A 24,210-nucleotide genomic window follows, 5' to 3' on the forward strand; every position below is an offset into this window, starting at 1 on the left:
GTAAAACATTTGCTGTAGACAATGATTTGATTGTTTTTTTGTTACTAATGGATAAACAAACAAATAAACAATTCGAATTAAAATCATTTGATCCAAATTCAAACCAATTTAAAATGAATGATGTTGATGTATCTCTAGTACGTGATGGTATAAAGAAGAAAGGAAGTTTCTATGGTTTTGCTAAGGGCTTCCTCATGTTTATTACTAATAAAGATGTAACTGAAAGAGATATAAAAGGTGATAAAAACAAAATAAAACAATTTCTAAAGGATATTGGTTATAAACAAAGAGGAGATGCTGAAAGTAATAGATCAAAACTTATAAGAAAAATGTTAGCAAGTATCGGTGAACCCATTTCCCAGGTTATATCAATACCAAACGCCAGTGAAGATGAGAAAAATCATCGTGATACTAATGATTATGAACAAGGGGCTGTAGGAGAAGAAGAAGAAGAAGAAGAAGCAGAGGAAGAAAGTGATTACGAGACTGATAAACTATTATAAGCTAGTGGTCATAGCAAGGTCCTCCGGCCTTGGTACCACGAAGTGAACCCAAATAACTTAATAGAAAGATTAGAAATACTTATACTAGAAACAAAAGCTGGGCATGATGAATTATATGACGAAATGCTAGATATAACTAAACAACTATTGTCAATGAATATTATTAATCAAGAACAACTTGAAAATTTTGTTTTGAATTATGGTAAATGAGCAATGCTACAACTACGTTCATAATGGAACAGCAAGGTACAATTAAAACTCAACAAGAACTCCCAGCTAAAGAAGTATTCAGTTCCAAATAACGAAGTTTAGAAGAGAAAGACTAATACCATTATATATAGATGAAACATGGTCAGCTGATTTTAATTGATAAGTCATCTCTAAGTAAAAATAAAATAAATTATATGTTTATTTTATATGTTATAGATATATTCACAAAGTATGCATGGGCTATTCCATTGAAATATAGATCTGGTTTGTCTATAACTAATGGTTTTAAAACCATCTTATCAGAAGGACGAAAACCAGAAAAGTTATGGGTAGATAGAGGTAGTGAGTTTTACAAAAAAACATTTAAATCTTTACCTAATTAATATGAAACAGTACTATTTTCTACAAACAGTGATCTTGAAGCTGTGTTTATAGAGAGATTTAATCGACCTTTATTACTTATAATTATTAAACCGATCTTCATTAATGGTGATGGTAATTTGGTAGACATTTAAAATGAAGCAGTAAAAACCTATAACAATTAATATGACGCCCATTGATGCTTCTAATAATCCTGATAATGTTAGATACTCATTCAATTTTAAAAATCTTAAACCAAAACTAATGTCGGTGATTATGCCAGGAATGCTGACAAACGTAACATTTTCTCTAAAGGATACACTTCTAATTGGATCAGAGAATTATTTAAAGTTATTGAAAATTTAAAAACACAACTACCACCATATAAGATAGAAGATATGAATGATGAGATAATAGAAGGTAAATACTATGAAGAGAAATTACTAAAATCCGTGTTTGATTTTGAAACTGATAATAAAGTTTTAGAATCAATAAATATCAGAGGACCTGCTTCGCAGACAGACCTAAGTTCCTAAGCCAGCAAGTTGGATTCAAATCGTTCTGTAAATAAATACAAAGATGAGAACAAATAGACATAACCAACCGAAAAGTCAAGGGTCCTTATCAAACAACTTAACACTAAGTAAAGCTCGTGGATTTTTCCTAGAAGATAATGATAACATTGACATGAAACATACTTATAAAATTACACCTGTACATCGCGCCATAGATGAAAAAGATGTTGTTAATAAAGAGCATTGTGACAAAAAACTTACTGTCTTCTTCTAATAAAAGTGATATTTCAAGTAAAAATTTAACTGAACTAAGAAAAGGTCAGCTTGACAAAGTTAAAACTAAGACCCTACAACTGAAAAAAATGGTATTTAAAGAAGAACTAATGAAAAAGTTCATTAAATCAGCAAATGGAGTTACAAATATCGTTAACTTTTGTAATAAAGTTGCTTGCGATACCATCTCTATGTATAATCAATTAAAACAAGAATTTAATAATATTAAATTTAATCAGATTATGACTAACATTCACCTAGATGATATCTTCAACCTGATCTGGGGAAATTAGAAGAACATAAAAAAAGACTAATTCTGCTGTTGACGAGGCCCCTATAAAAATAAAAGGAGAATAGTGCAATATATAATAGCTATTTTGCTAGAAAGTGAGCTAGTAGACAGCAAAGAACAAATAAGACTTGAGACGCATTATGATTTTAATCAAGAAGATATAATGAAAGAGATTGAGAGTTATTTTACTATACAGTTATGATAATGAATATGACAATGACTATGGCTATGTCAATGACATTGACAATGACTAAAGAAAAATATTTTAGTTAATTAAAATCGAAGAAACTAAATCCAGTGCTCCCTTACTTTACCCCAATATCACCCCCTTCTCATAACAATACATCAATGACAAAATCTTAGCTAATAAAAAAATTAATATTAAAATTATGAAAGATATTAGAAAATATTATGAAAGTGAAACTAATAGCTATAATAAGAAGTTAAGTAGATATAAAAATTATATTAACATAGCTGAGATAACATAAATACCATTATCATCAATAGCAACAACTGCAACGTCAACACCAGGTATAGGATTACTTTATTGTATGCCAACAGAGTTTGCTACAGCAACTGTTTGTGGTTCATTATCAAAAACAGTTCATACTAAAATAAGAATTATAATTATAAGTTTTTCACAAATGTTTAAGTAAACAGTTTATTGACAAGTTTAATAAACTATATGCTAAATCAATGAATGATAATCAAACACAAAATGATGAATGCAACGTTTTAGTTAAGATGTATGAAGAATATAAGAAGAATAAGAGAAACAAGCTGAGTATTTTTTTAAACTAAATTTATTAGTGTTAAGTTTTAATAATATATTTAGTAATAATAATTTTGGTACAAATATCTACCATTAGAGGTAGATCTATATCTAGTATTAGAGGTAAATGATAAAAAGTATATGATAAAAAGTTAATTGAAGCTGCTAATAAACTATATAGTGATCTGTGAACGAGCTCCGCTCGTGGATTACCAAGCAGTTTCTGATTTAACTTAATTTTTTTCTTAACAAATAAAAAATGGCCAAGCTAAATAAACTTATGGAACTAAACAGTCTAGAAAAACAAAACAGAAGAAATAGATTAGAAGATAAATTAGGCCAACAAGAATACTCAGGTGACATAGAAGAGTTATTTCATCTTTTAGCTAAAACTTTAAATACTAATAGCGAAGCATGGCTGGCTCATAATGAAACAATACAAGCGCTTCAGGACAAAACACTGGAAGCACTAACTCCTAATAATGAACAACAAAAAAGTTTTCCTGAATTGCAAGCTAATCTCTCTACATTAAACAATGATAGGGGTAAAACATTTGCTGTAGACAATGATTTGATTGTTTTTTTGTTACTAATGGATAAACAAACAAATAAACAATTCGAATTAAAATCATTTGATCCAAATTCAAACCAATTTAAAATGAATGATGTTGATGTATCTCTAGTACGTGATGGTATAAAGAAGAAAGGAAGTTTCTATGGTTTTGCTAAGGGCTTCCTCATGTTTATTACTAATAAAGATGTAACTGAAAGAGATATAAAAGGTGATAAAAACAAAATAAAACAATTTCTAAAGGATATTGGTTATAAACAAAGAGGAGATGCTGAAAGTAATAGATCAAAACTTATAAGAAAAATGTTAGCAAGTATCGGTGAACCCATTTCCCAGGTTATATCAATACCAAACGCCAGTGAAGATGAGAAAAATCATCGTGATACTAATGATTATGAACAAGGGGCTGTAGGAGAAGAAGAAGAAGAAGAAGCAGAGGAAGAAAGTGATCACGAGACTGATAAACTATTATAAGCTAGTGGTCATAGCAAGGTCCTCCGGCCTTGGTACCACGAAGTGAACCCAAATAACTTAATAGAAAGATTAGAAATACTTATACTAGAAACAAAAGCTGGGCATGATGAATTATATGACGAAATGCTAGATATAACTAAACAACTATTGTCAATGAATATTATTAATCAAGAACAACTTGAAAATTTTGTTTTGAATTATGGTAAATGAGCAATGCTACAACTACGTTCATAATGGAACAGCAAGGTACAATTAAAACTCAACAAGAACTCCCAGCTAAAGAAGTATTCAGTTCCCAAATAACGAAGTTTAGAAGAGAAAGACTAATACCATTATATATAGATGAAACATGGTCAGCTGATTTTAATTGATAAGTCATCTCTAAGTAAATATAAAATAAATTATATGTTTATTTTATATGTTTTAGATATATTCACAAAGTATGCATGGGCTATTCCATTGAAATATAGATCTGGTTTGTCTATAACTAATGGTTTTAAAACCATCTTATCAGAAGGACGAAAACCAGAAAAGTTATGGGTAGATAGAGGTAGTGAGTTTTACAAAAAAACATTTAAATCTTTACCTAATTAATATGAAACAGTACTATTTTCTACAAACAGTGATCTTGAAGCTGTGTTTATAGAGAGATTTAATCGACCTTTATTACTTATAATTAATAAACCGATCTTCATTAATGGTGATGGTAATTTGGTAGACATTTTAAATGAAGCAGTAAAAACCTATAACAATTAATATGACGCCCATTGATGCTTCTAATAATCCTGATAATGTTAGATACTCATTCAATTTTAAAAATCTTAAACCAAAACTAATGTCGGTGATTATGCCAGGAATGCTGACAAACGTAACATTTTCTCTAAAGGATACACTTCTAATTGGAACAGAGAATTATTTAAAGTTATTGAAATTTTAAAAACACAACTACCACCATATAAGATAGAAGATATGAATGATGAGATAATAGAAGGTAAATATTATGAAGAGGAATTACTAAAATCCGTGTTTGATTTTGAAACTGATAATAAAGTTTTAGAATCATTAAATATCAGAGGACCTGCTCCGCAGATAGACCTAAGTTCCTAGGCCAGCAAGTTGGATTCAAATCGTTCTGTAAATAAATACAAAGATGAGAACAAATAGATATAACCAACCGAAAAGTCAAGGGTCCTTATCAAACAACTTAACACTAAGTAAAGCTCGTGGGTTTTTCCTAGAAGCTAATGATAACATTGACATGAAACATACTTATAAAATTACACCTGTACATCGCGCCATAGATGAAAAAGATGTTGTTAATAAAGAGCATTGTGACAAAAAACTTACTGTCTTCTTCTAATAAAAGTGATATTTCAAGTAAAAATTTAACTGAACTAAGAAAAGGTCAGCTTGACAAAGTTAAAACTAAGACCCTACAACTGAACAAAATGGTATTTAAAGAAGAACTAATGAAGAAGTTCATTAAATCAGCAAAAGGAGTTACAAATATCGTTAACTTTTGTAATAAAGTTGCTTGCGATACCATCTCTATGTATAATCAATTAAAACAAGAATTTAATAATATTAAATTTAATCAGATTATGACTAACATTCACCTAGATGATATCTTCAACCTGATCTGGGGAAATTAGAAGAACATAAAAAAAGACTAATTCTGCTGTTGGCGAGGCCCCTATAAAAATAAAAGGAGAATAGTGCAAAATATAATAGCTATTTTGCTAGAAAGTGAGCTAGTAGACAGCAAAGAACAAATAAGACTTGAGACGCATTATGATTTTAATCAAGAAGATATAATGAAAGAGATTGAGAGTTATTTTACTATACAGTTATGATAATGAATATGACAATGACTATGGCTATGTCAATGACATTGACAATGACTAAAGAAAAATATTTTAGTTAATTAAAATCGAAGAAACTAAATCCAGTGCTCCCTTACTTTACCCCAATATCACCCCCTTCTCATAACAATACATCAATGACAAAATCTTAGCTAATAAAAAAATTAATATTAAAATTATGAAAGATATTAGAAAATATTATGAAAGTGAAACTAATAGCTATAATAAGAAGTTAAGTAGATATAAAAATTATATTAACATAGCTGAGATAACATAAATACCATTATCATCAATAGCAACAACTGCAACGTCAACACCAGGTATAGGATTACTTTATTGTATGCCAACAGAGTTTGCTACAGCAACTGTTTGTGGTTCATTATCAAAAACAGTTCATACTAAAATAAGAATTATAATTATAAGTTTTTCACAAATGTTTAAGTAAACAGTTTATTGACAAGTTTAATAAACTATATGCTAAATCAATGAATGATAATAAAACACAAAACGATGAATGCAACGTTTTAGTTAAGATGTATGAAGAATATAAGAAGAATAAGAGAAACAAGCTGAGTATTTTTTTAAACTAAATTTATTAGTGTTAAGTTTTAATAATATATTTAGTAATAATAATTTTGGTACAAATATCTACCATAAGAGGTAGATCTATATTTAGTATTAGAGGTAGATCTATATCTACCATTAGATGTACATCTACATCTATATCTATAATTAATTATCTTTTCTTTGTACCTAAGTATAACCCTCTACCTTTCTGTACTACGCTTATACCTTCATCAGTAGTTGCAAATTTAATTAAATCAAGTGTGGCTGATGAAGCTGCTCTTGCGCTTCTACTTGCAGCCGCACTTCCCATTTTTCTTGCTAGTTCCAATGCTCTTACTGGATTTTTACCAACTTTCTTTCCAAAGTTAACTGTTGCTTTACCAACACTCTTAAAGAAATCTTTCAATCCCTCGGCTTGTATAGTTGCATCACTAACGGCCATTGACTTATTTCTCTTATACTTAACACATTTACTCTTTATCATTTGAGTACCTTTTGAAGTAATAAAACCTCTAATGTTATTAGTAACCGTATAATGTGTACCACCAGCACAATATGAATTAGTTTTAAACTTATTGAAGTTACTCATATTTCTATATAAAAAATTAATGGAAGTTAAAAACTATAATCCCTTTGCTATAAAGCCACCACCTAAAAGTAAAACTAAGCCTAAGCCTACGGGCTCAGTCCGCTGGTGAAGCTCGAAGCTAGAGGCTTGTCTCTAGAGAATAAAAAGAAATTAGATACTATATATGCTAAAGGTTTTTTTAAGACTAGTAGGAAATAGTTTAGAGCTCTGACTAGAGCTAGAACTATAACATTGACAATGACTATAACATTGACTGGAGCTAGAACTATAACATTGACTATCACAATGTCTATGACAATGACAATAACTAAGATATAATATCAACCATCTTATTACCATCACTATTAACATAATAACCTTTCTAGTTAATACTCATGCATGACATTTGACATCTGAAACTGCAGCACTAAGTTTAAATTTAGGTTGTATTTGTTGTGGACCTATATGATCATTTTGATATCTGGTATCAAATTCATTTATTCGATAACTACTCTTGAATGTTCTATGATTTAAATATGGTTTAATATTGTGAGGTAATCCTTTATAATCTTTATTAAAAAAAACAATCTCTTTAATAGTCTCAATATAGGTTTGAATGCCATAATTAATTTTCATTCTATCCTCAGGATAAAACTCACTGCCAATCTTACAATATCATTCAGTAACAATAATTATATCAAATGTACTTGCATCATGACTTTGTTCATTAGGATTATTATTTTCAAAACCAATTATTATGCATTGAGATCTTTCCATACAAAATTCTATACCTAGATCCAACAAGAAGTTAGTAGCATTGGGTACGTTCTTATGAAATGTCTTTCTTTCATAATAACTAAAGTCTACATTATTCTTTTTATTTAAACCCTTTCGCACAATAATTCTATTGTCATTACTAGGACCAAACTGGGCACACACCATGATATATCTCTAATATCTATATTACCATCATTACGAACTGCACCAGGATTAGCATTAACTCTATATAGAGCTCTATCATTATTATTCCTTTTTGATATTAGTTTAAATCCTAAACCATATGTAATCTTTTCTAAACCATTTACGAAACCAAATAGATCACTCATCTTAATCATCATATGCATATGACATCTTTCTGCAGCAATATGGTCACCTTTATGTTGACTATCTCTATTGCCCTGATTTCTAACAAAACCACTCTCATATTCATCAACAGTACTAGTTAACATCTTATACACAATTAGATTAGGATGGCAATAATCTATAATTTCTATAGTCCTACCACCACTAGTTTCAAGCTTCATTGAACTATACAACGCCATCATACCAAAATTAACTAATCTGATAGTAGTATCATTAGCAAACACACCACCAGCATCATCTGATACAACAAACTCTATCTCTAGATATGAAGCATGTATATTTAAATGATTCTCTTCACTATTTAGTATGATACTAATATTAGTTTTAACCGTATTCATAGTTGCTATGTTATTTGGTTTATAATTTACTTTTTTGTATATCATTGTTTTAAGCATAAAATGTATCCAAATTAAAATCTATTTTTATGATTTAAAAAATGATAGATTCATAATTAAAAAAAATCACTAAAATTATCTGCGAAGCAGTTTCACTGATAGCATTCTTTGAATTAAAAAAATATATCTAATACAGGAATTGGTTAGTATGAAAGCTCAATCTCAACTCTTATACTATTATTCATACTTATAAATTTATTTGAATAATAAAAATGACTGAAAATTTAATCTTATATCTTCTACTATATCTTCTACTATAACTATCAGGGAACCTGCTTTGCAGATAAATATAACTATCAGGGAAACTGCTTCGAAGATAATTTTAGCATTATTTGAATAATAAAAATGACAGACAACTTAATCTTATATGAACTACAAAAGATAATTGAAGCTCTAACTAAAACTAAAGAAGAACACACACTTAACGTTAGAATGATAAAGCCAACAGAAAAGTTAAACTTTAGTGAACCTAAACTTAATAACACAAAATTAGAGTTTAATTAGATTATCGGTTTATGAATCGGTGTTTTATTTGAAAAGAAGGAATAATCAGTTTTTATATGCTGGTACGGTTTTAGACGATGATGATGGTGAAAGGCTTTGGTTCCTCAACATGTGCGAACCCACATGCTTTGGCAGAACCTCTTATCTCTAACTCAAACACTGACTCTAGCCCTAACTCAAACATTACATCTGTTCTGAATTTTAATTGTAAAGGAAGCTCTTTGTTATATTCCACTATTACACCAGGTGCATATAAATTAACTGAAATAGCAGAACTAATAAAAGAAGAAACTAATGGTAATGTTATAATAGAACCCGATAAGAATACAATGAAACGTATAATGGAAATCGAACAAGGTGCACTTAGCTTTGATGTAGAAAACTCAATAGCTTCATTACTAGGATTTAGACAAAAATAGTTTATAAACAAGGTAAATAAACATCTCAAAAGATTATTGATTTTATGGGTTTTAGTACCATTAACATCTACTGTAATGTTATATCTAGTTTAAAAGATGATGGTAATAACACAGACATACTATATACTTCTACTCTAACAGAACAACCAGGTTACTTGGTAAATATTATACCAACTAATATCTTATATCAAAATGTAACAAAGAATAGAATAGAATAAATTGAATTTCAAACTAAAGATGAGCATGGAAGACCATTTGAGGCATTGAGTTTTAGTTTGCATTTGATTTAGACCTAGTAATAGACTTAGAGTTAGTCATAGACTTAGTCATAGACACAGACTTACTCATAGTCATAGTCTTAGACTTAGTCATAGACTAAGACTTATTCATAGTCATAGTCTTAGACTTAGTTATAGATTAAGACTTAGTCATAGTCTTAGTCATAGACTTAGACTTAAACACACTTATAGACACAGACTTAGACTTAGTCATAGACTTAATCATAAATGTCGTTAAACCATAAAATTCTCCAATCCCAATTAATTCTTAGTTTACTATTCCTATCTTTTTTTAGATATATCAATTACAATGTAATTATAAGGCTCGTTACATACCTTATTACATATAATAGTAGAACCAGTATAGTTAAGTTCAACATTATTAAAAAAATCTTGATACATAGATGTGAGCAATTTACCCCTTTGTTCAAATAAAATAAATAGATTACAATTCTCTCTAACACTCTGTCTATCTATTGTGAATAGATTTTGATTAAGATATATCATTTTACAATTATTATGTCTACCTCTACAAAATTATTCATTAATAATTTGTTCTTTGGCTCTAACATCATCAATTATCATGAATTTCTTTATATCTTTCGGTAGTTGATCGGGCGGGACTATTTTTTATATCTTTATTAATCTCAAAATTTTCATGCTTCATATCATTATTTTGATCACCAGTGAGACCAATGATATATAATTTGTCAAATTGTATACTAGTCATAACTAGACTCTTTAATAAGAATGTCTTTTCACATTCATTTGGACCAGATATTATATTATATATCAGCGTCATCATCGTTATCACTCTCAATATTATTCTTATTGTCATTATTATTATCATATGCAAAGCACGTTCCCTGATTACCATTAGCGTTAACATTAACATTATGATTGACATTATCATTAATATTAACATTATTATTGACATTAACAGTATCATTGACATTAACATTATCATTGACATTAAAATTGTCATCGGTTTTATCTTTATTATTTGCGAAGCAGGTTCCCTGATCGATACAACCCAAATCTTTACAACCCAAACACAAACACTCAATATACATTCTTGGACATTTAACTTGATTAACTAAAATATTTAAGGCACTCTCTATTCTAAATCCTCTATCAAAAAGATAGATCATGTATGAACATTTTTTAGTCATCATTTTGTTGTATTCTCTCATTAGAGCCTAGGCCAACGTTTTCTTCTAGGAATAACATCAGAACTATCAAAACTATCAAAACTATCGAAGAGTCTCAACACAAAAACTATCAAAGCAAAACACAGGACCAACCCTCTTCTTATAACTAAAACCCACCTTGTGTTATCTGGTTTCTGATCTCTCATTACTCGCTCAGTTGGAGTTATACTTATATCGTTAACTATATCTTCTATTCTGATATTACTCATAGCTTTATTATCAATACCAATTTTATTTTTGAATTCTTTAAAAGTTCGGATAAGATTTTTTATATGATAAAAAACGGAGACCGGTAGTGCAATTTCAATATTTTTTTTCGTAATTATGTTTTGTTAGATAGAATATCATTCAATACCAAGTAAATATACAAAACTAGAGAATGGTTTGGTTGGTTTTTAAATAGAAGTTTAGTGAGATCTGAATATGAAAAGTCACCATTACACACTATTGTTTATGGTGGAACTGGAACAGGAAGGTACTTTAAGTTATACATATATCAAGATCTAGATCAAGATCGGAGGTCCGTAATCATAGTATGTAAAGATGAAAGAGATTGGATCAACCCAAAAACTGGCAAACCATTTACCGAATCTGATTTAAGTGATACAAATATGATCACATCAAAAAATATGCCTAATTTCATTGACAGATAAATGTTCTTGATGATATGGGTAATAAGTTAAATGGGGATATGCTTATTATTTTTTAAAGGAAGATATCATAATATTCAAATGATTGCAATGTGTCATCAACCAGCTCAGATAATTAATACAGCAAGAATTAGTTGTGATACTATTTATTTAACAACTTATAATGAAGCTGATCTAATTAAAAATTTGAATGAAATATATAAATGTGAACAAAAGTTCCTTGAAATAATTAATGACTTAAATGGTAGCTACTATAATTATACAGCTGGAACAGCTAATGAACTTCGTTATGGTATGTTTAAATATAATATGAAAGAGAAATTTTTTTGTTATTGATAGAAACAGAACTATGATATAAGACTCAAGAGTTGGTTTTCTAGACTTGAAAGCTCCCAGTTTAAAAGATAAATAAGAAAGTGATGAGCCAGACAAACTTATAGCTTGAATGAAACCACTAATGATTAATGCTACGAATAGAAATACTATTGATACAGAAAATTATCAGTTCTACTTTAATAAATTTTTTACATCAAAAAGTATTAATTTCAGAATGATGTTTTAACAAAAGAAACAGTTAAAGCTCATGGTATAAAGTCAGTACCGGCCATAAGTGGAATTATAGCTACATGTCTTATGATAAATATTTGTGTGAGTCCCGATTCAACAGTAAAACCTGCCGGTTTTGAAGCAGCGGGTGCAGGTAATATAATAAATAGAACAAATTTATTATTCAGTCTTGTTTATGTTGATGATAATAAGGATAAGGATCAGAGAAGTTGCTTCGCAGATAAGGATAAGTTTAAAGAAGGTCAGGAAGATAAAGAATTCAGGTTCACAATCCAGCTTAATAGAAAAGATAAAACTAATCAAGGGTTGACCCCATTGACAGATGGATATATGATCAAAAAGTCTGGCACTTTGATCAAAAAGGGTTGAGATGATTTAAAAATCTATATAAAAAAATCAAAAATTTAGAGATAGAATTGTAAATTTCGTCGGAGATAAAGCTGGAAAGTTGGATTAAGTAATGAACAGATTATAGATAAATGATACTCTTAATACGTTGGGTAAAGAAAATTTAAATAGGTTTAACTGGTCTAGAGATAACATGAGATTTTTAATTGAAATTTTGGCCAGTTATAAATAATAGTTATAGAATGTTAAGAGTGTAACTATAAATGTGGAACTCCTCTTACTTTAGCTTTTCATTATAAAATAGAACATTAGTATAAAATTAGTGAGGGTGCATGCGGGGATGAGTTATTGAGTGGAATTTGCATCGGCGGAGCTGCTTGGCATGCCAAGGACAGGGTCCGTTCGCAGATTAGTGGAACTACTTCAAACTGTTCTAGTTCTCGCATTAGGTATAGTTCTATTTCCAATTCTAGTTCTATTACAAATTCTAGTTCTAACTCTCTTCCTAGCTCTGGTTCTTATTCTAGTTCTAGCTCTTATTCTAATTCAAATTCAAATTCTAGTTCTAGCCCTAGTTCTAGCTCTAATTCTAATTCTAGGTCTAATTCTATTTTTAGTTCTATTTCTAATTCTAGCTCTAAGCCTGGCCCCACATATAGTTTTACTAATACCAAAATCAACTTTGATACAACAAATAGAAATTGCAAAAACTGTAAGGTTATAAAACAAATAACATGTTTTGATCAAAAAAAAATCAATATGTACAGAACGTAATTGAAGTAAGGTTAAGTGTGAATATTGTTCTTCTGTTATTAGCTTTAGTGGGTTGAAGGGTCGTTTAAAACGATTTCATGAAGATATAGTTTTACCTCGGGGTGTTTATTCTGTTAATGCAAAAAAAAACCTGTTAATGAAGTTATTAAGATTAAATTGTTAGAAGATAAGTTTATTTCCGCTTTACCTTCGATCGATAAGTGTAACTTCTTTGAAGATAACTCGAATTCAACTTTTGAATCCAATCTACGAAGTAGCTTTGCTAATTCTAATTTAGCTTCGCAGAAAACCCCGATGAAACCAAGTACTTTAAATATTATCTTAAAGTTCACAAATTATTTGCCAAAGGTTTAGAAATAGATCAATTATTAGAAGAATAGATTAGCCTGAGCTGTTAGCCAACTCTATTTCTTAGATAATTATTTTAGCAGGGGTATAGATAAAATTTCAACCAGAAGTATAGATATATAAAAATATTTTTAACCAGAAGTATAGATATAGATGAATATTTTGCGAAGATATAGGTATCGATAAATGTTTTAACCAGAAGTATGGATACAAATAAATATTTTAGCCAGATGTATAGATATAAGTAATTTTTTTAAAAAATTAAAAAAATGCACATAACCCGCACAGTGCGCAAAAATTTTAGGTGGGGGTTCATGCGGGAATGTGCGGTCATGCGGGTTTGCGGTTGTGCGGGTGTGTGGGTTATAGGTCTTAATTTTGATTTTTGGAAAGTATCTTTTTTTCTCCCCGAATCTGGCGAAAAATTAATGGGATATCTCCTAGTTTACCATGCTGTCACCAACAGTTGTGACTATTGTACTTAAGTCCTAGAATTTCTATTTGAAGTCTTATGCGGAAAAAAGACGAAACTCATTACTAAATTGCCTCAGATTCTTTTCAATTGGTTGTGATTCGATCTGTTGGTGGCTCCAAACTTTCGACAAAAAAATCTGCGTGGTTTTATTGAGCTGCTCTTACTGGATTTAACAAAACCTATGCCTAAGCCTAATTCGATATTGGAGTTATTGAATCCAATAGAGATAGTTGCTAATGTTAAAGTTAGAAAAAATTTTATTGTTGCTAATAGTTTTTCAATCCTGCAAAACCACCCGTTTAACAACTGCTAACCGTAGCAGATTGAAAGATTACAGCAACATAGCCTTGTTAAAGGGCTACAGTTTGCTGGAATTAGAACTTCCCATTTCGGTTTATAAATTGAGATACTAACAAAATTCGAGCAAAAAATCAGTAGAGGGATATTATTATTAGGGGATATCAATATTAGTTTATCAGTACTAAGCATATCAATATCACAATATATCACAACATATCAAAATATAAATGTATCAGTAGTAAAGATATCAATATTAAAGTAAAAAGTGTTTCCTAATAACAATCTTTCTTTTATCATTTATGAAAACTGTAACTCTGTTATGCTCCTAGTTTGTAGCTGACTATCTTTTTTGAGCTCTGCTTTGAACATTGTTAGAAAGATTCTTGCTAAATGGTAGAGTTCTGCTTTTTTTGTTTGTTTGTTTGTTTGTTTGTTTCGTCAGGTATACATTTGTTCATCAAATGATGATAACTGTTTAAAAAAATTTTGGTTATTTTTGTAGTGAAGTGAAAGTCATGATGAATAGTCAAAAAATGCCATAGAGAATAAAGCACAACTCATGGAGAATTAATCTAGAACATTCTTTATGAAGTAACCTGATACGCGCTTCTATTACAAGGTAATATATATTTTGTTACGAGTTACTGACCTGCAAATCAGAATGAAGATTAGTTACTGAGCGCGAGGAAATCAATGCGTTTTGTTACAAGCTACTGGTTGTTACGCCACCTACCTAGCTTTTAATCCATGCCTTTTTTGTTACGAGCTATTGCATTTTGGAGACCGTATGTGCTTGTTACAAGCTACTGCAATGCAAGCATACTTTACTCAATACTAGTGGATTGCACTGAGTGAGACAGGAAATGGTAGATTTTGAGGGAATATAGAGTAGTGGATAAAACAAGGGTTCCAGTTAGCATTACAATTTGGCTCATTCCCCCGAATGCGGCTAGCATGAGGGGGGGAGACAAATTGGGCTGGTGGCCGGAACCCCTGTTTTATCTACTACTGTAGGTAAAAAGTGCACGATGAAATTTTGATAATCTTTCATTACTCTCAATTAAAAAAGCAGCCTCGAAATAAAAATTCAGTTCAATTGTTGCGGTTTACACCATCGATGAGTTCAAACCGAAGACCACGTTGCTTGTTTTTGATCTTAGCCCAACCTAAGATCGGAAGGCAACAATGATTTTTAATGAAGTACTTTTTAAACCACAGTTATCGGATCTTAAGATCATTCACTACTACAAGTTTGTTTCTGCTAATTTCTGCTCAAATTGATCAATTTTGTTTGCAATATATAATTCACTGCAGAAACTTTCGTGAAAAAGTTTCTGAACTTACTATTATATAATTTACCCTATATTCAGGTACTAAAGTTATTCATAAGTTTTAAAATTTTTAAGGTCAACGTATTATAATTTAGTTGTTAAGAACTAAAAATTATTATGCCCCTTTCTTCACCCGGAACGAGTTTAAGGTCTTGATCATTACTTCTCCACTTAAATACACGCCATTTCAAAATTAGCTAAATTTCATCAATTTTTTAGTAATTCAATAATCTGACCAAACTATTTGACTTGAGTATAAATCAACTTAATTGGTGCCATATAATCTTTCCGAAACTCATAAAAAAAGTTGCCATAACTGGCATATTTAGGCGATATTAAGAAGTTATTCAATCTCTCAAGTGAATTCCGCGGAAGTTTCGGTTTTTTTTTCATTTTGAAGTAATTTGAGGGAATGCCAACGTAAATGGTGCTCAAGACTTCACTAACGAGAAGTATAGATATATAAAAATATTTTAAACCAGAAGTATAGATATAGATGAATATTTTGCGAAGATATAGGTATCGATAAATGTTTTAACCAGAAGTATGGATACAAATAAATATTTTAGCCAGATGTATAGATATAAGTAATTTTTTTAAAAAATTAAAAAAATGCACATAACCCGCACAGTGCGCAAAAATTTTAGGTGGGGGTTCATGCGGGAATTTGCGGTCATGCGGGTTTGCGGTTGTGCGGGTGTGTGGGTTATAGGTCTTAATTTTGATTGTTGAAAAAAAAATTAATTTTTCAAAAAGAAAAAAAATGTAATATCAGCTCTATTTCATATTTTGCAACCACTAATAGTACAAAAAGTCAGACGCTGACTCAAATGTGAATAACAATCACTATCTACGAAGCTGTTTTACGTATCTTCGAAGCAGTTTGCCAATTATGCACAAAGATAACTGAAAGAAATTTGCGTGAAAAACTTTCTTTTAAGTATCTTTTTTTCTCCCCGAATCTGGCGAAAAATTAATGGGATATCTCCTAGTTTACCATGCTATCACCAACAGTTGTGACTATTGTACTTAAGTCCTAGAATTTCTATTTGAAGTCTTATGCGGAAAAAAAACGAAACTCATTACTAAATTGCCTCAGATTCTTTTCAATTGGTTGTGATTCGATCTGTTGGTGGCTCCAAACTTTCGACAAAAAAATCTGTGTGGTTTTATTGAGTTGCTCTTACTGGATTTATCAAAACCTATGCCTAAGCCTAATTCGATATTGGAGTTATTGAATCCAATAGAGATAGTTGCTAATGTTAAAGTTAGAAAAATTTTTATTGTTGCTAATAGTTTTTCAATCTTGCAAAACCACCCTTTTAACAACTGCTAACCGTAGCAGATTGAAAGATTACAGCAACATAGCCTTGTTAAAGGGCTACAGTTTGCTGGAATTAGAACTTCCCATTTCGGTTTATAAATTGAGATACTAACAAAATTCGAGCAAGAAAATCAGTAGAGGGATATTATTATTAGGGGATATCAATATTAGTTTATCAGTACTAAGCATATCAATATCAGAATATATCACAACATATCAAAATATAAATGTATCAGTAGTAAAGATATCAATATTAAAGTAAAAAGTGTTTCCTAATAACAATCTTTCTTTTATCATTTATGAAAACTGTAACTCTGTTATGCTCCTAGTTTGTAGCTGACTATCTTTTTTGAGCTCTGCTTTGAACATTGTTAGAAAGATTCTTGCTAAATGGTAGAGTTCTGCTTTTTTGTTTGTTTGTTTGTTTGTTTGTTTCGTCAGGTATACATTTGTTCATCAAATGATGATAACTGTTTAAAAAAATTTTGGTTATTTTTGTAGTGAAGTGAAAGTCATGATGAATAGTCAAAAAATGCCATAGAGAATAAAGCACAACTCATGGAGAATTAATCTAGAACATTCTTTATGAAGTAACCTGATACGCGCTACTATTACAAGGTAATATATATTTTGTTACGCGTTACTGACCTGCAAATCAGAATGAAGATTAGTTACTGAGCGCGAGGAAATCAATGCGTTTTGTTACAAGCTACTGGTTGTTACGCCACCTACCTAGCTTTTACTCCATGCCTTTTTTGTTACGAGCTATTGCATTTTGGAGACCGTATGTGCTTGTTACAAGCTACTGCAATGCAAGCATACTTTACTCAATACTAGTGGATTGCACTGAGTGAGACAGGAAATTGTAGATTTTGAGGGAATATAGAGTAGTAGATAAAACAAGGGTTCGAGTTAGCATTACAATTTGGCTCATTCCCCCGAACGCGGCTAGCATGAGGGGGGGGGCGAGACAAATTGGGCTGGTGGCCGGAACCCCTGTTTTATCTACTACTGTAGGTAAAAAGTGCACGATGAAATTTTGATAATCTTTCATTACTGTCAATTAAAAAAGCAGCCTTGAAATAAAAATTCAGTTCAATTGTTGCGGTTTACACCATCGATGAGTTCAAACCGAAGACCACGTTGCTTGTTTTTGATCTTAGCCCAACCTAAGATCGGAAGGCAACAATGATTTTTAATGAAGTACTTTTTAAACCACAGTTATCGGATCGTAAGATCATTCACTACTACAAGTTTGTTTCTGCTAATTTCTGCTCAAATTGATCAATTTTGTTTGCAATATATATTTCACTGCAGAAACTTTCGTGAAAAAGTTTCTGAACTTACTATTATATAATTTGCCCTATATTCAGGTACTAAAGTTATTCATAAGTTTTAAAATTTTTAAGGTCAACGTATTATAATTTAGTTCTTAAGAACTAAAAATTATTATGCCCCTTTCTTCACCCGGAACGAGTTTAAGGTCTTGATCAGTACTTCTCCACTTAAATACACGCCATTTCAAAATTAGCTAAATTTCATCAATTTTTTAGTAATTCAATAATCTGAACAAACTATTTGACTTGAGTATAAATCAACTTAATTGGTGCCATATAATCTTTCCGAAACTCATAAAAAAAAGTTGCCATAACTGGCATATTTAGGCGATATTAAGAAGAAGTTATTCAATCTCTCAAGTGAATTCCGCGGAAGTTACGGTTTTTTTTCATTTTGAAGTAATTTGAGGGAATGCCAACGTAAATGGTGCTCAAGACTTCACTAACGACTTGTCAAGTCTGGGCCAGCACTTGACAAAGACAGTTAAAGTGTTGATCAAGACTTGTCATTCCTTATCCATCACTTCCTCCTTGCTCAAGAACTGTCAAGACTTGCTCAAGACTTGTCAAATCTTCGACAAGGCTTGCTCAAGACTTGTGAAGCCTTGATCAAGACTTGACTCAAGAGTCGCCAAGACTGATGAATTGATCCAAGACGTGCCAAGTCTAGAAAGTGACATGGTCAGAGCTCTGATACAGTACTGATCCAAAACTTGCATTTTCGCTGAATCAGTACTCAATAGGACTTGACATTCATTGCTTGCTTCTGGTATAACAAAATCCAACTTTTTTGCATTCTGTGTTTTAATGATCAATTTAATTTTGAAGGCATGAATGTTGTCTATTGATTGTGCTCAAAATATTTGATATCGCTGATATGGTTTGTATGATTGAGAGGGCAAACATTTCAAGATTGTTCTGCCAAACCTAAGATCCAAGTTGTTCTTTTTTCAGAAGTTTATTCCAAAATAAAAATAGTTTTCAGGAAAATTTTTCCGAGAATTATAACGCCCATGAATAGATTTTTTTGGTTTAAAAACATCCAAAAACATCTCTGCACATGCTTTAAAAGCAGATTCTATTAATTGCATCCTCACTTTCTAGCACATAGAAATTGCATTCAATTTTCGAGAGAAATTTATTTAATTTGTATTCTTCAAGATTTGCCCATAATAAGACTCTTATGCTCTCCATCGTCTTTCCAGACCGTGCAAATGTGAACGAACGACACTCCCTTGAGCGTTCATTTTGATCTGAACATGTTGACTTTTGGTTGGAGCCTCAACCTGATTAATACTGATCGGTTTTGTGTGTGTCCTGAAATTCACGGCTCAGTCTTCGAATTCATTATTATTAACCTCAAAAAATCTGTCTAAAATATTTTTGAAAGATTGTTGCGCAGATTTGAAAACGAACTTGTCCATATTTTTGAGTTTTTGAAAACATAGCATACCAACTACATTCTACTTCCAAAAACTAAAAATGGCTGTCAAAATTTGGGTTTCCAGAGTTTTTTATCTTTCACCAAATATAACCCTAAATTCTGATGTAAGTTTGAAATCGTTAGTTGCTGGGACAGGTCAACACGACATAGCTAGAGCTACAAAAATTCTTGTCTGTCAAAACTCAAAAAAAATCTCCACAGCGAACGTTGCTGGCGTTCATTTTAGAAGAAAAAATAGCACAACTTTTTAACTTTTGGATTTGGTTTACGTTTTTGTTATTTGTGTTTTATTTCTTTTCATGGAAGGCACGCTTTCGTACTATTCATTCTGATTTCGATTGTCTTCAGCAATTTTTCCATGACAATATTCTCAGCTGAAAAACTTTATCTAATTGTTTTTCAATATTCAACCACTGTTGGAATCACTAAATCTATTTTTTTTTCATATCAAGAAAGCTTTTAGAAAAAAACTGTTATAGAAATGTTCAAAAAATTTAGCTGTTTCAAACAAATTAATCTGGACCTCAGAGATCTTAAACGATGCCCGCCTTATTTTAGATAAAACGCTAGAATTGCACGGGTAGCGCCAGGAATTCTTCAGTCATTGATCGTTAATCAAGTGAAACGTGAGAAAAATGCTTTGAAGAAGCTCTTTGAGAAACTTTGCAATGTTTTTGCAAGGATATTTGACTGCATTCAAGGCGTTCAGTGAACTATGGGGAATAAAGTTTGCCAGGCCTAGGTAAAGAATTATGAAAAGAAAATGCTCGACCAAAATGAATTATGAAAAGACCATTCTTGACTCATATCAGCTATTTAAAGACGTTAGCTGGGCTTTAAATCGTGCTTGACATTAGCTGGAAACATTTTTCTGTTTAAGACTTTAACTGCACTCCAAACTTCTTCATAAGATTTTAGCTTTTAGCTGGACCAGATAATTTTCAAAAAAAGCTCCACTCAATTTTAGAACTGGACTTTATCTCGACCCAAAATTCGCAAAAAAAAAGACTTTTGGTAGAATCAAGAAAGATTTTTCATGGTACAGCTTAGGTCTTTTCATAACCAATTACAGTCATGCAAGGCCTTTTCATGAGTCCATCATTAGTTTTTTCGTAGTTAATTAAAGTCGAGCAAAGTTGTTTCATGGGTCTATCGTTATACTTTCCATAAGTCTACTTTTTGACTCTAAAGTTTTACTACGTGCAAATCTTTTGTTCGTTTTTGCTTATAGTTTAGTGAGCACATATGCTAATTCAATTTTTACCAAGTTCAAGAACCACAAACCCCTCATTAACCTGCATTGTTTTCGAAAAAGGATAGTTCATAGTTTTGGAAGGGAACACAAATTTAATAAAATCACATATTTGCCACATATTGCTAATGGGAATACGACAGTCACACTAAGGCTACCTGGTTTCATTCATCCAAGTAATGTCAGAATATACCCCAGCTGCCACAATGCTTTATTTTTAGAGTTCACAAAAATCTTAACTCTTTTGTCAGGTTTCAAACTGTTTCTTAAGTTGGACTGCTCGGGTTCAAAGCTGTTAAGTCTTGTTCCGGTGCTGCTTCTGTATTTATGTAGCAAAAAAAAATCCGAATTGGCAAAAAGCAGACCCATAAAAAGACCTTAACTCGACTTTGTTGGTTATGAAAATACTCTATCTGGAACCAAGAAGAGACCTTAGCTGGACTTTTACTAGTTGCTGGACCGTGTAATTATTGTCAATATTGCCCCTCTACTAGATTTTTAAAGTCTTTTCATTAGTCGAGGTCTACACCTGGGTGGGCGGCTCCCTCTTGGGATTCCTTAAATTCTCCGAAAACTAAGCTAAGGGTTAATTTTAGGTCTTATCTTCAGAAAAGTTACTAAAAGCAATACTTCTACATTTACTTCTACTATATTGAACGAAATTGTGGAACAAATTGGCGAAACAACACAATTAGTGATAAAAATGAACCTCGGAAGATTGAGACAAAATCTGTAGTTATCAAATTCGTCTGTTGTCAGCGTCAGTCCCCTGAAACAGTAAGATAAAAAACTAGCACACTTTTTGTAAGGCAGGAAATTATTATCAGTCGTAAAAAATGGAGAAAATAATCGGTTTTCTGTTAACACGAAACGTTACGAGAGTTGCAGTGATGTATAAACTTTCTCTTAAAAATGTCAGCAAAATTTTGCGTGAATGACACTGCAAAATCGCGCAAGGTAAAAACTTTACAAAAGGCCCACGTAAGCCTGGAATTGAACCCAAATTTCCTTTTTCAAAGTTTCTTCTGATTTGAAAGCCGGTCATTTTGAATTCCATATGTAAGCCATCAAGTTGAGAAGAGTTGCAAGGTTAGTAACGGATTTTTTTTTATATAAATTTGTCACTCACCAATGAACATAGCCACAAAATTTGTTGATGGCACTCGCGATTTCCAGAGAGTAATAAACAATGGATATAATACCACTGAACAACAAATCCATAATACTTTGCAGAGCTGCCAGAAAGTAGTTCATGTTCCGGATCTCTGGTGTCTTTGCAATCGTTACGAGACAATAAAAATTGATCAAAATTGTGACCATTGTTATCGGAAGCTAAAAGAAGTAGACAGGTATGATTTTGAAACGTACAATTTCAAATAATGTTAATTAGAGTTTACATTATCAGTAATGGTACAAATTAATGAAACATTTTTAAGATAACAAGGAGGTTCAGTAATGTGCGTTTGCACATAACGTTCTGACCCCGCTCATTTTTTTGACAAATAGTCTACCAAATGCGGGAAATAAACAAAATTTTCAAAATTACACACTCTTCGAAAACAATTTTTTAATGAAAAATTTGTCTTAAGTGCAAACCGAGGAATCAATTAGAAAGTGCCGCATTGGAGGGACAAAGTTAATTTTTATTAATAAAACTACTAGACAGGACAGGCAAAAAAGCAACAAAACATCAATTCCCCTATAAATCAAACACTTTCCTTTAATTAAATCCTTGTATTTCGCCTCAAAGCAGAATTTTCCTTAATAACAGGCTGCAACAAGTAAAGAAAAAAAGCAATCGTTAACGAGAAAATGAATTAAATAACGCTATGTTAGAGAACCAATGATACTTGCCACTATTGAGAATAGGAGACAAGATAAATAACAAATTTAATGATAAAAAATATTATTAAAAATCAATATCTATTTTTTTTTACAAATGCTTAAAAAAGCTATAAAGAGATACAGGTACACATAATACCAGACAACATTCTAAAGAGTATCAATTAAATCTAAAATTACAATATAATTGGCATCAGCAAAAAAAACCTGTATGTCTCTTGAACTTCCTGAGATTGGGTAACAAACTGGAGAGAAAAAAAACGAAGGAGCAAAATTTAAGAAAAACGTTCATATTTTTGAAAGCGATTTCAAAATTTCATATTAACTTTCAACAAAAAAATAATAGATAAGCACTTTTAGGCGTCCGAATAAAAATTAAATAAAAATTAGGATAAAACGGTTTAGCAGTCATTGCAAACAAGTGTTATTCATTAAGGCCATTCTGTTTGATTAATTGCTCGCATCATCAAAGGAAATTAAAACCGTCGTCAATGTTGCAGTCTGACACGAAAACCAAAACAGAACAAGTATTAATGAAAACTCAAATTAACGGAGCCAGATACCATTAATCAGCAGAAACTAGTATTAACCTAAGGTTTTTTCTGCGAAAACAGTATTTAATCCGTAAAACCAAAAAAACACTGTGTGGCAAAATTTCAGAAGGAGATTATGAAAATCCACGAATTTCATATAATAACTTTTTTAAACCAAAATTTCTACAAAAACTAAAATTTCAACTAAACTTATTCGGCAAAATACTTTCAAATTCATTGGTGTCCAACTGTACCTCAATTTAGATAACAAAATACAAAGATTACAGGAAAAAATGAAGTTTCCAAAAATAATGTTACAAAAACACGTTGTTGAAGACTTTAAAACCATAAAGTATCAACTGAACGAGTTATCACTGTTTAATTGAGGTATTTTGGAACATCAATGAGCTCTCGTTTCAAGGGGATGATGTAAAAAAAGACAACGAAAAATGACCAAAAGCAATTAACAGTATCAATTTTTAAAAAAAAAACTGAAGCGACATAGCGCCATAGCTATAAAACAACCAGCTGCAAAGTAAAAACAACAGAAAACTTTTTGTTTACTCTACCAAACTTGGATGCAAAATCTCATCAAAAAGACTAAATTAAAATTTGCAAAATAATGAAAACAGAAAGTTCAAAAGGTTGCTCAATTTTTTCAAAAAAAAACTAATTAAAACAAAAAAATTTCTAAATAATTTTTTAACAATAAAAGTAATCAAAGTAATTAATACCATTACCAATCAACTGTAATGAAGAAATACGAGT

The 24,210-nt window shown here is 31.0% G+C and overlaps 1 protein-coding gene across 1 annotated transcript in view; it reads right to left on the reverse strand.

Moving 5' to 3' along the window:
* LOC142354412 (uncharacterized) overlaps window positions 1-24,210 on the reverse strand; it is a 45,330-nt gene that overhangs the window by 17,173 nt on the left and 3,947 nt on the right. The window contains exons 2-3 of the mRNA XM_075406695.1: window positions 22,197-22,399; window positions 21,777-21,836 (exon numbers count right to left, since the gene is read on the reverse strand). Coding sequence (XP_075262810.1) covers window positions 21,777-21,836; window positions 22,197-22,399 — 263 coding nt within the window. The remainder of the gene's footprint in view (window positions 1-21,776; window positions 21,837-22,196; window positions 22,400-24,210) is intronic.

Source organism: Convolutriloba macropyga, chromosome 15 (assembly GCF_964194025.1).
Source record: "Convolutriloba macropyga chromosome 15, txConMacr16.3, whole genome shotgun sequence".
Taxonomy (NCBI): domain Eukaryota; kingdom Metazoa; phylum Xenacoelomorpha; order Acoela; family Convolutidae; genus Convolutriloba; species Convolutriloba macropyga.